This window comes from Columba livia, chromosome 1, assembly GCF_036013475.1.
Source record: "Columba livia isolate bColLiv1 breed racing homer chromosome 1, bColLiv1.pat.W.v2, whole genome shotgun sequence".
Taxonomy (NCBI): Eukaryota; Metazoa; Chordata; class Aves; order Columbiformes; family Columbidae; genus Columba; species Columba livia.
The window spans coordinates 169964846-169979841 of record NC_088602.1 but is presented as its reverse complement, the minus strand read 5'-3'; the positions used below and the strand labels follow the sequence as shown (position 1 = coordinate 169979841).

At 43.5% G+C, this 14996-nt stretch overlaps 1 protein-coding gene across 4 annotated transcripts in view; it reads left to right on the top strand.

Annotated features, from left to right (window-relative positions):
* The first annotated feature begins 2236 nt into the window (after positions 1-2236).
* The window catches only part of GSG1 (germ cell associated 1), a 14542-nt gene continuing 1782 nt past the window's right edge, over positions 2237-14996 (top strand). The window contains exons 1-5 of one of the 4 annotated variants that reach the window (XM_021291534.2): positions 2266-2406; positions 8267-8585; positions 11295-11342; positions 14120-14272; positions 14396-14507. In XM_021291534.2, coding sequence (XP_021147209.1) covers positions 8267-8585; positions 11295-11342; positions 14120-14272; positions 14396-14507 — 632 coding nt within the window. In that variant the 5' untranslated portion in view covers positions 2266-2406. Of the gene's footprint in view, positions 2407-2494; positions 2632-5660; positions 5940-8266; positions 8586-11294; positions 11343-14119; positions 14273-14395; positions 14508-14996 lie in introns of those variants that run through there. The other 3 variants (XM_065045190.1, XM_005505403.3, XM_065045194.1) reach the window with 3 other exon arrangements.

Sequence of the window (14996 nt, the reverse complement as noted above, 5' to 3'; positions counted from 1 at the left end):
TCTTTAGGGTGCCTCAGTCGCATCGATGCAGATGGATTGACTAGTTAATCTTTGGAGGCTTCCTCTAGCTCTGCTTATTCTGATTCACCATAGTGAAATGGAGAAAAAGATAAATTGAAGCAAAGAACAATTGCTTTGAGTTACTCATTTCCATACATTCCATACAAGGTGCAGTGTGATTCAACTCTATTGTTTCAATTATTTTTGTGTTAAAACCAACATTACACATTTCTTTGACTCCAAGATCATCGGCATATGTGATGTACTTTTTGCACAGAATTATTTTAGATCCTCAAGTTCTGTCGTTATGAAAACATAGTGTCTCTTTTCTACTGGCTTCATACTGATTCCAACATCAACAGGGATCAGCTGTGGTGTAGGTTTGTGTCTGTGGGAATGACTACAAAGACCCAACCTTATAGTGTAGGGAAATTAGCTATTTTTTGAACTATTAGTCCAGCCATGGCAGTGTGAAGTTCAAAACAGCTTACTCTACTCCCTTTCTAGACTGCGATTTGTACCCCACATTGTGCTCCATATTGCTGGAGCGAAATTGTTAGCAACACCCAATTAAAGCAAGCGCTGAATGTTTACTCCCCATCACTGCCACTGCTTTGACTGCAGTGTAAATGCACTGCTAATGACTTGGCCCATGGGAGGGGAAAATCACGTATCAGAGCCAAGTACAGAATCAGGAATTTGGGCCATCAGCCAGCTTGTTAGATCACACTGTGTGCCTTTAATGAAATGCATTGATTTGCGACTCTTACAATAACATTTTTAGGAAATCATTTCGCTGGCTATTTATTTGTTTATTGGAGCAGCCTGATGAGGTTGAAAACTAAAGTAGACACTGTGCTTACAAATCAGGAGCAAAATTCTAAGAATGAGGTCAATTCACCATTGAAATAATTTTTCTAAGGATGTGATGGGCTTTCCATCATATCCTGTTGCACGGTCAGTACTAGTTATTTGTATAAAATATATGCTAAAGGTGGAGCAGGAGCTCTGTATATCACTAGAAATTATTGTCTGAAGTTCTTTGGGTTCTGTTTCACCAGAGGTGAGACTATGTTGCTGTAATGATCCCTCCTGATGATGAAAAAATCCCATGAGCTTGTGACAGCCATTGAATTTGGGTGTTTATGATTCTGTGGAGTAACAGACTGAGATCTCATAAGTGGTAGATTTAAAACTGGCAACAATTTTCATAAAGGGGACTACCAAATTACAAGACATATTCTGCAGAAGTGGACGCCCTGCCAATCCTGCGGCAGCTGATATAATGCACTGTGATGAATTAGCAAGCTCAGAAAGAATTAACCCGTCAATAAAATGACAGATTTGGTACATTTCAAAGCATCTGGTCAGATCTCATGGAATTTCTTGCCTGCTACATGTTCAGTCAGAGAGAAAGAAATAGTGGGAGAGCCCATGATCACCTTGTAGTATTTCACTGAATGCTTCAGAAGAGCAGGTGGGGATAAGGTAAGCCTTTATCTACTTGGGGATTCATATGGACTCTTTCCTAGACAGACTCCTCTTTAATATCCTTATAGATTTATATAAAAATTTTCTTCTTCTTGTCTGCTAATTGTTGGCTAAATTTAATATATAACTTTTTTTTTTTTTTTTCCTGTATGCCAGGTGAACACATCCTAGAGTTGCTAGAGTTTAAGTATTCTGTGAAAAGCAATCTTCCTTAAGTAGTCTTATGTTGCCTATCTAGAAATTGAAGCATTTAGAATCTCTAGTGATCCTCAAAGTCTGTGTTGCTGCATTTGATTTTTTTTTTAAATTTCATGTCTGCTTTATATGGATTTTTTTGAATGGTTCTTAACCATAAACATTAGAAAACATCCAGCCAAGTAAGACTTCTTCTGAGAAAAAGAAAAAAAAGAAAAAAGAGAAAAAAAAATATGAGAAAAAAGAGAAAAAGTATGCGAAAAATAAAGTAGCTAGGTCCAAACAAGCTTCTTTGTTCATCTTTAAGATACACTTGATTATTCCAATTCAATCCTTATTTCTGTTACGCCACAGACTTGATGTCTAGCAATGTAAGCTGTTCATGTTTAAAAACAGAATTCACCTTTAAATGTACTTAGACTAGAAAAAATATGCCTGGTGAGGTCATTTGCAGATCAAGAGTTAATGCATCATGCAAACAGCTAAATAAAGGTTACAATCTGAGTGGAATTATTCAGAGCTCAGGGAGAAATCTGGCATTTGCAGTCTGTCACTGAGTTTGAGAAGTCTGGCTCTCTTGGTGTCCCTGCCGCCCGGAGACACCCTGCTTTCTGTGTGGCAGCAAGGAAGGGACAGCGGCACTGGATGGTCTTCCTGTAAAACCAGCAAAAAACAGGAGCACTGGGAAGTGTCATGTGCGAGGAATGTGTGGAATGAGGGGTGAGTATGAGCACGTCTTCATCCAGGTTTCACAGAGCAACATTATGGGTGTAAATAGCTGCTCTTCCTCCCCTTTTTTTCCTCTTCAGGACAGCTGAGGAGTCACTGTCGGGATGGCATATGATTCCCAATACCCCTGGGCAGGAAGGCTGCATGGAGGGCTGTGAAGAGCTGTGTGTCTCTTGAGACCTGCTGGTTAATATTGCAATCTTTGGGCCTTATCTGGTAAGGGCTTCTCGCCCTTGTTTTCCACCAGCCTCCTTGGGAGTTGAGGATGTCTTTTTGGGGCAGGATACACCCTATTTCATGTGATACAGCTGGGGTGAAAATGCATCACTTGTAAATGCCCAGGCTTTTGTAGAGTTGTCAGTCTCCATAGAGGTGCTGCGTTAAGATTGTGGTTTGCATTTAGTTTCCTTGTTTTGTTTCTATAAGCCAAGCACTGGGATGATTGCGCAGGAAATCAACTGCTATGGGCATTCACTTCAATGGGCAAACTTTAAACGAGTCACCAGGGACTGTCTGCTGCTGAGTTCAAAGAGAAAGAGACATCCAAAACCTCTAGCCAAGCCAAGTTATTGTGGGAAAGGTCAGATACAAACAGGAGAAAACTGGAAGGCACAGGAAGGTTCAAGACAGATACTGCTTGTTTTTTCTGTCCATAATTGATCAGATTAAGTCAAGATTGGAATGGGGATTAAAAAAAGAAAAACAAGGGAAGTTTGTTGAAAATCAGGAAACGTGCTCTAGTGTATATGTTCCATGAGGTGTGTACAATAATCTGGGGGTGGAAACAAGTTGAGAAAGTTCATATGGTACTTGATGAAATACTCGAAAAATGTATTAGAAACAATAGTTCTGTGCAGGGAAGAAGGTGGAGCAAATGCCATGCTAAGCTCCTCCATTTATTCCTTTATTTTTCCTTTCCTCAATGAATTCAGAAGACTTCCCAGGCTCAGATAACTCAAAGATAACTCAAAACCCCACATCCCCAGATGGGGGATGCGGGGAGGAATAATAGGAAGGAATAGAAGCCTAAACTTGGGTGTTGCTTTCCTCCAAGCATATGTGAGCAGCAGAGACTCCCAAAAAGAAGACTAGAGAAGATTGCCATCTTCTGGAAGGATAAATATCTGCCATTATTCAGAATACTAAATCTGTTATATGTATGTTTTTGAAACCATTTCTAAAAAAAATATTTCAAAATCTGAATCCTTAGCAATATAAATCTAATTCAGCCTCACTTCATCAATATATATGCGGTGATCCCAGCTTTAGAAACTGACATAGCATGCTGGATTTTAATGAGACTCTCATCAAGCTTAAAATTAGGAACATGTTAACATTAAGGATTATCAGTAAGAGATGGACTTTATCTATTCTTGAGCCTGGAAAACAGGCTTTTTTTACTGAGCATTTAGAAGCCAAACTTAAGGTATCCAGATGCAGAGAGACTGCACAATGAAAAAAAAAATCACTCTCCTTTTAAACAACATCATCTGTTATTCTACCTCTTTCAGTAAACTGAGTATATCTGTGTCAAACAGAATCTTTTTATTAATCAAAAAACCTGCAGACAGTCCATGAGGCACATAAACATTTAGCACTGCTTTCAGTTAGCCAGCCTTAGAAATGATTATCTATATTAGAGGAGCTTATGCAGTGAGTAGGATTAAAATAACTGCGGAGATACTGACCATTCTGCTCGGGGCAGGAAGGGTCAGGAGCCGGTGATGGCACATTCCACATATGGCACAGTGAACCTACCATATCCGTCCGTGCTGAGCAGGGGCTGTCACAGGATGTGTGTCACTCAGAGCTGTCCCCACATCTGCCTTCCAGCCTCAGGCTCTGGTGTTGGAGGTGGGGGATGAGAGCAGATGGACCACTGGTGTCCTCTGTCTCAGCAGAGCAGCAGGCAGGCATGCAGGGAACCTGACTTGCTCCTTCACATGCTGGTGGGCGTCTCACCCACTTGACACTGGGCAGAGCCTTTGTGGGGAAGATGGGCTTAGCATCTTTGGGATGCTCCTCTCCCTTGCGCTTTGATTCAATGTGGTGTAGGTCCATGCCCTCCAGTGACAGTTTGTTCTCATAGGCAGTGATGCCATTCTCACTTTTCACTGTTCTGATACCAAACAAGGTGTATTGACACCGTCAGGTATTGTGGGAGCCTTTAAACTTTCAGGACAAGAGCTCAGAGGGAACTTCATAGAATCATAGAATCACTTTGGTTGGAATAGACCCTTAAGATCACTGAATCCAACCATTAACCTAACAGTATCACTAAACCATGTCCCTAAGAACCTCATCAATGCATCTTTTAAACACCTCCAGGGATGGTGACTCAACCACTTCTCTGGGCAGCCTGTTCTAGTGCTTCCCAACCCTTTCCATGAAGAAATTTTTCCCAATATCCAATCTAAACCTCCTCTGGTGCAACTTGAAACCACTTCTTCTCATCCTATCACTTGCTACTTTGGAGAAGAGACCAACACCCTCTATGGTACAACCTCCTTTCAGATTAGCAATAAGGTCTTCCCTGAGCCTCCATTTCTCCAGGCTTCACTTTGAGTGAGTGTGAATCTTTCTGTCTCTCCTTACTAGCTTCCCAAATTCATCCAATGTGAAGCTTCTGGGAACTGGGATTCCTGCTGAACTTTGCACCTTGGTAAAAGCTGACACTACAAGGGACCCTGAAAATCTTCCTCATGCTCCCACCTTTTGAGTACTGGACTTCTTTGACTTGTCACTGTTTCATACACCTCCATCATGGTGGTGATGCCGTGGTTCCCATCTACCACTCTGCAGTGCTTCTCCTAAGGGGCTCCTTTTGTCATTAAAATCTCCAGCACCCATAGACTGAGGTCTTTTTAGGGCCTGAAATCCTCAGTTGTCAGAACAGATTCAGTTGCATAAATTTTCCTCTCCCCATTTTTTTCTTCTCCCCTTTCTATGACTGTTTGGTCTGGCCAGGAAATACCCCAGGGCTGGGGGACTTGTGGCCTTTGCCATTCTGCTGAGACTGTGTGCAGGGTGAGAAGTGACCTGACACCAAGGGTGCTGGTAGTGTCTGAGCTAAGGTCATTCATTCCCTGAAGTGCTGGCCAGAGAGCTGCCAGCTTGCTCCATACAAGCTCCCAAACAGGCACCGTATGGAGATGGCTGGGATCTGTCTGTGTTTTAAGGAAACTTTCTGCTCAGTCAGTACAGGTCACCACTTCTGCACTTAATCCTGGCCTGCAGCACCAATTGCTTCCCATATAATCTCCCAGAACAGCTGTGCTGTGATTGCATTGTGGATTACAAAATGACCATTTTCCATAAAACAGCTGCTGGCTGGAGGGATAGCATTTAATAATCACTAGGGATGGGGGGGTGAGGGAGGAAGGGAGGAGACAAAGGAGAGAGAGGGTTTGAAGCAATTTGGTTTCTTGGAGTATCTAGAGATGAGCAAAACAGCAGACAAAGCCTAAGTCCCATTTCTGCATTGCTCCTCCAAATTAACAGGACTTCAAGGACTTGCTGCCAAGGTAAATTCAACTCTTCTTTCGGGGCTATCAGTGATTGTCAGTAAGTGCTTGGCTTTTATGAATGGAAACTTTTCTGACAATGTTCTCATGAAGGAGTAGCTCAGATTTGCTTCTCATTCCCCATGTCCTCTGCATACCTGATCCAGTTCCTTCTTCTGACTCACTTGTTTCTTATATTTTTTTTGCCTTTTTCCTTATCATTTGTTCTGAAATTATATGGCCTTTCAACTACTATCATAAATCAACTGAAGAGAATATTTTTCCCACTACTGAAGATTCAAATTTTAAAAAATTATTTTTGTCAATATTATGAGTGGAAAGATTTTCTCTTAAAAAAAGGCATGAGCAAACTGAAACAAAATGACAGAAAATCTTATAATCAAGCATTGATGAAAAACTAAAAACCTTTTTGTGCTGAAGGTTTCTGTTTTCAGGTGAAATATCATGTTTTTGAGGAGAGCAATTTTATCTACAGAGTGTTCAAAAACAATGGACCCAATCTGAAATCACTGTATCTCTGCAACTGTAAACAAATTGTGCATGAAACTCTTCCCACTTGAAAGGGTGGGACATAGAGTTTCAAAGGATTACTAAAGGTAACTCATTAAATCCTTTGTAAGAAATATGCTACTTTGAGACTGGATCCATCCTTTTCAAACACCTTGTATAATTTTCTTTTCAGTTATAAGCCAAATTTTCCACTGAAAAAATTTCAGTGAGGAGTTTGCCACCAACCTTAGGCCGAAACCTTCATATAATTAAGTGTTCCTAGTACGGATCTGCTCTATGAAAATGGTGATATCCAACATGCTTCAGGTCATGAAGTCATTAGTCATGATATCACTAAGATTTTACCATCTCCAGGGTGCAGCATCTCCATTGCTGAAAGAAATGCTCTGGTGAAAAGACAAGAGAAGCCAGAGCATAAAATAGTGCAGGGATTTTTCAGGAGCTGGTATTTTCTTGCCTTCAATGAGGATATTTTGGATCAGGCATGCTTTTCTCACTGTGAGGAGGTGCTAATGATGTCCTGCTTTCCAAGAGGAACTTCAGCACATTATTGACCACAATTTCGAGCTTGCTGGTTAGCAGAACAAATGCTTCTAACTGCACCACTTCTAGCTGCAGTGCAGTCACAAACAATGCAAAGCTCAGTCTCATATAATTTATTTATAGTAGTGTCCACAATATGCAGGTCCTTTGTCACACATTGAACATTGTGTGAGTCAACCAGTTATGTGAAGAGGACTGGCAACAGGCAATATCTGTACAAAGCGAATCTATCCATGGGCAAATAGATTTTGACAGTCATAAATAGGAAAGGGTGGGAGTATCTGGATGAAGTTGTGCCAAACATAGGGAGTGCCATGTGGGAAGAGGCATGCGTTGATTATATGTAAGTTGATGTGTGGGTAGATGACATCTAATCACTCCACGGAGCGGTAAGTTGGGTTTCTCAAAAGTCAGTGCAGGGTTTTGCAGGAACCGTAAAATCTTAAGCTTCCTTGTGAGTGAGAAAGACCACAGGACCCTGGTACACAAACTGCCTTTTGAATTATTTTTTCCAATGAGATGAAACTGAGAAGAGTGTTTGTGACAATGTTTGCTCTAAAAAAAAAGACCTTCGGCACTTTGTTTGAGAGCAGAGACACTGTCATCCTATCACCCTACCAAATTTCTGAATGTGCAGAGCAGTGCTTGCTCAGGTGGAGGGACTGCTCTGAGGCTTGTTCTCGAGCTGCCAGGTCTGGATACCTGGGTGTCCCTCCTGTGCAGGTCACCGCTTTGATGTATGGCCTTCAGTGATCTGGGAGCATTTTGCTACCTTTCCTCACTGTGAAATCAATACAGTTGCTATCTCCCTAGGTACATTCATGAACTTCTTGAAAGAGTGCTTTGGGATACTCGGCAGCGAGTACATTTAGTTGGACAGAGCATTCATCGGGACCCATCTAAAGGCAACAAATGGTATTTGGGGAAGTTAGTGAACAGTTTTTCCCTGCCACCTCTGAGATGGAGTGAATATGATGTCCTTCTCATTTTGGTCATGTGCTCACACACCCTGATGCACTCAGCCCCACTGTGTCTACTGGGTCACCGGTACAGATGTTCAGTGTACTTTGAAATGGTTGAAGTTGACCTATTGCTTTGCCACCTTGGCTTTCAGGAAATGTTTCTTCCATGCTGGGTGAACTGCTGGCATGTTGTGAAGAGGGCAGAGCACTCATAATCCCTCCCCACAGGTGCATGCTGGGAAGACCTGGGATTCGTAAGGCTAGGTAGGACAAGCAGCTGGTGTGACAGTCCCTCCTGTTTGTGTGTTGTAGATGGAGCTGCTGAAGGGATTGCCATGGCGCCGTGCTTTCCTGGCTGTCATCCTGAACCTGCTGGCTCTCACCCTCTCCACCACTGCCTTGCTTGGCAGCTACTGGTGCACCGGTACCCAGAAAGTGCCCAAGCCTTTGTGTGGGAAGAGCAAAGCCACCAAGTGCATTGGTGTCCCCGTGCCCCCTGATGCAGAGGGTAGCAATGTTTCATCCCAGGAGGTGGTGCACTACAGCTGGGAGACCGGGGATGACCGCTTTGCCTTCAGATACTTCCACACAGGGATGTGGCTTTCCTGTGAAGAGAGCATGGAAGGACCAGGTAGCTTCTTGCCCAGGCAACCACAACTTCTGCCCTTATATTTACTCCACAGGAGTCTGGAAATGAAAGGCAGGAGGCTGACAACACTTGGGAGAACTTCATTTTCTTAGATGGCATCAGGCCTGTGCACTGCTGTGGTCATTATATTTCTGTCCTTTATTAGCATGTTTACAGAGGGGGACAAGGGAGAATGGTTGTCTCTGGTGTGCCCTTTGGCCTGGAGCAGGGGCTGTGAAGTGCAAGAGTTGGTAGTGGTGGCAGTGACTTTGTGATGGCATCATTTGCCCTGATGTAAACTGAGGTGAGCCTCCTTTCCCTTTCCTCACATCTCCATTCCTACACACAGCTTACTTTATGTTCTCCAGGGCACATTTGTGCATGTCCCCTCAGAAACATAAGCAGTGTGATTTTATGCAATGCTGTCAATTTAATCATCACTGTGAGGACTGCAATAGTTGGTGTTCTCCTTAAATTACCAAACTGAGCCATTTTGTGAATTGAACAGGGACTGGGCTTTTCTTAAAAAAAAAAAAAAAAGAGAGAGAAGTACTGCCTTATAGATACAGAAAACCTGGAAGATCTGAATCCAGAAGAACTAAAGAGTTTCCTTCTCTGGAGATATTCCAAACCTGCCTAGATGCATTCCTGTGCAACCTGCTCTAGGTGAACCGGCTTAGCAGGTGGGCTGGAGTAGGTGATCTCCAGAGGTCACTTCCAACCCCGGCCATTCCGTGATTCTGTAAAGCTAGAGGCAAATTGACCTGAGGATTAGACCTGCAATATTGTAATTTTTTCAGTTGTTTTTGTGATATTGTAACAGGTTTCATTTGTGGTTTTTGACCATGTGGGACAGGCACTGCAAACCCTAGGGTGCCAGGGACCAGTCGCGCAACCTGTACTAGACACCTTTGGTGCCTTAGTTTACCCTTGAGCTGCTCCTGTCCAGCCCTGCTGAAGTCCTGCTGAAAGCTGTGCCACACCAGCACAGGTGGATGCTCTGCAGCACACAGATGCTCTTTACAGCCTGGCACACACATCAAGGATCAGAACTGACCCAGAAGGTGGCCAACAGGGAGATTTATATCTAAAGATACAGTGATGAAAGTTGCTTTCATCAGGCTCATTCCCCTGAGCCCACCATCCTTTCTTCAGTTCTCCCCCAGCACTAACATCTCACTTTCTTTAACTAAGCCGCCATTCTAGTATAGCATTTCTCATTTCCTTATCTGTTGCTGTCAGAGTCTGAAAATAAAGAACTGGTGAATAAAAGCAGACAGAAGGGGGGTGGGAGCAGGAGTGAATGTGCTTGAAATTCTCATGTCCTAATGAGAGGGCTGCTTCATTATGAGCATTTCCAGACGTGCTGTGGAAGGATGTGTTTATTTGGGACTGCTTTGGGTAGGGGTGTGTTTCCATGGTGCTTATGGGAATGGGACTGCATCCCTTGACAGCTTTCTCTGAAAGACTTGTCTGGTCACCAGGCAGTCCTGGAATAACCTTGAGGACTGAAGGAATATAGAGAGTGCATTACATCTGGATCGCAGCAGAGCATGGGGTAGAGCACATAGCCTTAGTCCACTGCTTCCTATAAATTGAGTGCAACCCAATCACTGCTGTGGATCTTTGAAGCAAGAGACAATAACAAACAATAAGGAGCTACCATGAGAAAAAGGGGTTTGAGTTGAGCTGGATAAAGGATTTCATTATTGAGGCTAATCTCAAAATCAGTTTAGATGAGCCATTACTGAATAACCTCATTAAAGGTGAAGTAGCAAACCACAAGTTAATGAGGACTGCAGATGGCACTAAACCGGGTAGCATCCTGAGAGCTGTGGATGAAGGAAGTAATACAGGAGATTGGGAGAGATTAGAACTGGGGATAGAAATTAAGAAAATGAGATTCTTACATGAAGAACAGCAGGCTGATACTTCTGGGAGAAAACACTGTGCCAAGGAGAGGAGAGGACCCTCAAATGCCGTAATGCAGTATGCAGTAAGAGAGACTTGCAGATTAATAATGATGGACCCTCAGCTGAGACAATAGTTTGCATCTGGCCAATATAAAAAGCCAAAGTAAATATGAACACCATTTGTCCAAATAGCATGCCTAAAATGTGAGGACAGAAGACCATATTTCTGTGTGATTCTCTGCCACTTAAGAGGCACTCAACATCTCTGTCATGCAGCATTTCACTTGGGAAGATTTTTTTTTTGTCGTTTTCTTTGGGAAGCAGTGCTAGAACTGCTCTGCTGATGGTGGAGTGAGTGGGAATTCACATCCTCAGCAGAAGCCGGTGGGTCTGCAGTCTGTTAAAAGCTACATCTTTAATAGGTGTGACCAACAGTAATGTTGTGAACAAGTAGCAACAGATTTTTATATTCACCAGTGGCTTGTGGGATTTACAAATTGCTGAAGGCGTTTTTTGTTTTTTTTTGGTTGGTTTGTTGTTGTTGTTGTTGTTGTTGTTGTTCTTGTTCTTGTTGTTTTCTGTAAAGACCACTTCTGGTTTTCCAGGCAGACATTGCCTTCTCCTACCTTGCACCAGTAAAGGTCTGAAAAGATGGTCAGAAACGGAGTAGAGGTGAAAAGATCTGATGGGTAGACTCAGGGATGACGAGCTATGCAGTGAAAAGAGACTGAGAAGTAGAGATTTCCTTTATGTACCCTGCATTGTTTTACAAACTAATACCTTTGGTTTTGTGTTTCAGAAGAGAAATGCCGTAGCTTTATTGAGCTTTCACCGCCAGCAGAGAGAGGTAAGAGCAAATCCCCATACCTCACTGTAGCTGCCCAGTGTATCTCCTTGGAATGGAAGACCTGCAACACTTCACCTGTGTGAGGACACCAGAGTGGCTCTCCAAAGAGCTAGGCATGAAATCCTGGCTGCATGGTTGCTAAAAGAGCTAAGATTTCCTCCAAAATGTTTGCCTAAACCACTTTCATCTGTGAGGTCAGTGCTGGAAACCTCAGACCCTCTCCCATATGAAGTGGGATTTGTCTCATATACTAAGTTGTCCAGTCTGAGCTTGTCATCTTGCTGTAGTCAGTGGGAAGGGGATGGATGTCATCTGATGACAGTCCCTCCCATGTACGCTACATGTTGACTCAGGGCTTCAGTTTTGGGGTCTAATGTGGTGACTCTGGATGCTGAATCACCTCTTACTTTGTGGTAAGTGATCAGAACATCTGAAAGTTACACTTTCAGGGTGAAGTCCTTGCCTCATCAATGTGAAACTTCATTTGGGTTGGAGAGCTCACCCCTCCTGTCATTGTCACGTTTCAAATTGTGCTGGGGTTATCTTCAGCATACCTGGATGTATGTGTACATATGCAATGGAGATTTTACTTACTGAAAGCTTTTCAGCTGGTGTGGGCTTGCTAAGTATTGCCTGAGGTGGGAGCTGGAGGCAAGTCATTTCAGAGGATGTCCATATGTGAAGGGAAAGGTCTGGGATAAGGAACATGTGTCAGTGTTTAAGACATGAGAGCAAGGGCTGGAACAGACACTGGGCAATCGCAAAAGCCAGCAGGGAGATGAATAATTTGGGGGAGCTCATCTTTTCACGCCTTGTTTCCCCCATTTTAAAAACACCAGTAAACTCCTGACCTGCTTTTATAAACTGATGTACATTCCCAGATGAGGGGTCAAGTGCGAGTGGTGTGCAGCAGCATCGCTCTGCAGATTAACCTCGGTCATTCTTGGCACAACAGCAGGGTAGAAAAGCCTCCCCTGCTCATTCTTTTGGGAAATAGTTTTCACACAATTCAAATACTGCTGGTGTTACAAGACCATTTTGAAGTCCACTTTGTCTTGAAATGAATGACTTAACTGTATTTACTGAATAATTCTTGCATTTACCATAAAATTCTCACTTCACAGGGAGTAGCAACACATTTTCCTGCTTTCTTACCTTGTGCTTCATTCCCTGCCCAGGCTTCTGCCTCTTTTGCTTCCAATGTCTTATTTATAGACTGTTTTACTAAGAAAGGAGGTTTATGTAACCAATTATGTGTCTTTGTAAATCTTTCTGTCTGTCCCCCTTCACACTCCTCCTACTGCTCCTTGTCTAATTGCAGCCCAACACTGGTAGAAAGGCCATGTCCTGTAAGACATTGAGCTCCTACAAATTAATTGGAAGATCACTGTGAGCTTAAGCATGACACTTATAGTGACACTGTGGTCTTAACAGCTCTATCACCTGCTTTTGCCCCTTCCTGCACATGGCATCATCTTAACACGACCTTGGCCTCCAGTGCAGCCATCATTACATAGTTGAGCCAGCACTGGAGAAGGTGGTGAGGCTATTCATTGCAAGCTGGGCTGGGTGTGTGCAGAGCAGCTCCACATTACATAGGCAGCATTACAAGTCCAGATTACATGGTGTATATGGTGAGCCTCGTCTCGCAGGGAAAGTGATGCAGAGAGCTCTGTGCATGTGTGCTGCCTGCAGCCTCCAGGACACTTTTGTCAGTGACCTCTAATGAAATATTGTTCCTGATGATGCTGCAGCAAGCAAGCCAGATCCTTTAAACAGGGAATGCAGCTCATCATTTCCTGCTAAAGAGCTGGGTGACTCTATGGCATTAATGATGTTGAGTAGTCAAGTCAGTGCCACATTAATGAGGATTTTCTTCATGCTCCTTTTCCCCAGTTGAATGTCTCTTCCATGGCCATTAATACTTGCTAACAGTAGTGTTCACAGTGCTGCTTCATTTGGCAGATTAACATTTCTTCATCAGTGAATCCTGTGCTGTTCCACAGCCCAGCATTGCAGAGTGACTTATTCTCTTCCAAGTCCTACTGCACAGTAAACTCAGATGAGGACTGTGGTGTCACAGTCCCACTGATAATCCTGGTATGAAAGTACTTGTGCTCTGTTCAAACAGTAGGGTGAGTGGTGAATGTTACTGCACTAGCTGGATATCCACCTGAAGGAATATAGTTTCATTTTAATTGGGGTTTCTGTAAGAAATACAAGCCTGCAAACGGGATAACCTGGATTCCAGAGGCCAGGTCCTAGTCATTGCCACAGGATGCTCCATATTGTCTTTTCTTAACCAGTTAAGTTCCAGGTTAAAAGTCATTTGTTTCTACTGTTGTATTTAGAAACCTACTGTGAAGGTCACTACACAAGCAGGAAAGAACACTCTCACATCCAGCTCAGATGTGTTCATAACCAACCTATGAACACTAGATCATGTGCTCAATAGCTTTCACCCTTCTTTTTGCCCATGGTGTCTTCCTTGCTGTTTATGAACAATGCTGCCTTGTTTACAAACAGATGGTTTAGTTTCTCTCAGCTTTCCCAGTGCCAGACCAGCGAAGACATCTTCTGTGATGGACTTTCTGTCCCCTTCAGCATCCTTTAAGCCCTTGCTCAAAAGTTGGAGGGATTGCTGTTGGGTGTTCGTTATTTTCCTTCTTTCTTTTCTTTCCAAAGGATGTCCTTTCAGGGTTGGGTTGGGAAGTAGAAGTATTCTCCCTTGAACAAGCCCTCCTGTATTGATGTGAGGAGTTTCTGGTTTCTGGCAGGAATCCTGTGGCTGTCACTGGGATCAGAGATGCTGTACATTAGCTTGCTGCTCATCAGCTTCATCCTCCTGATGTCGGAAATGCTCCATACCGGCAATCCCGTCTGTGGGTTGAAGCTCAATGCCTTCGCCGCTGTCTCCTCGGTGCTGTCAGGTAAGTGTGTTTCTGCAGATTTGGAATCACAGCAGCAGGAGAGCCTCCTCTTCCACATAAAGCCAAAATATGCAGCTCTGGTTCCCACTGTAAATTCCTTGCTTTCTTGTCTTCTTGTGTCAGGTCTTCTTGGGATGGTTGCACACATGATGTACTCTCAAGTCTTCCAGGCAACAGTTAATCTGGGACCAGAGGACTGGCGACCGCACTCATGGGACTATGGCTGGGCGTACTAGTACGTGAGCTCTGAAGCCATCTTCACCTCCCCAGCCCTTTGAGTTTCATTCATGCTACACCCTGCTGAAACCCACCTCCTCCCTTCTTGACCTTCCGTGTTTCCAAAGACAGGTGTACTATGGTTTTCCTACTGCTAATCTCCTGTCTTTGCCTCATCCCCTGCTTTAACAAATAGTCACTGAGTTACTTAAATGAGTAGCTACCAAGGACTAGCAAAACAATGGGGTCATACCTAAACAAGTGCCTGCTGACTAATCAGGTTTGCCCAATGCTGGTTTGCCCTGTTCGGTCTCAGCCGTTCCCTGTGTGCAGAGGCCAGTGTCACACCTGCGATGATGTTCTCAAACACCTTGTTTTTCTGCAGTTTAAATAAGTTGCATGCTGGTTTGGCACCTTCACTAACCAAATCCAAAGGACATATTCCTGCAGCACCATACCTAGACACATGCTTAAAGATGTGGACACTGTAACTAGGAAGAGCAGCTGC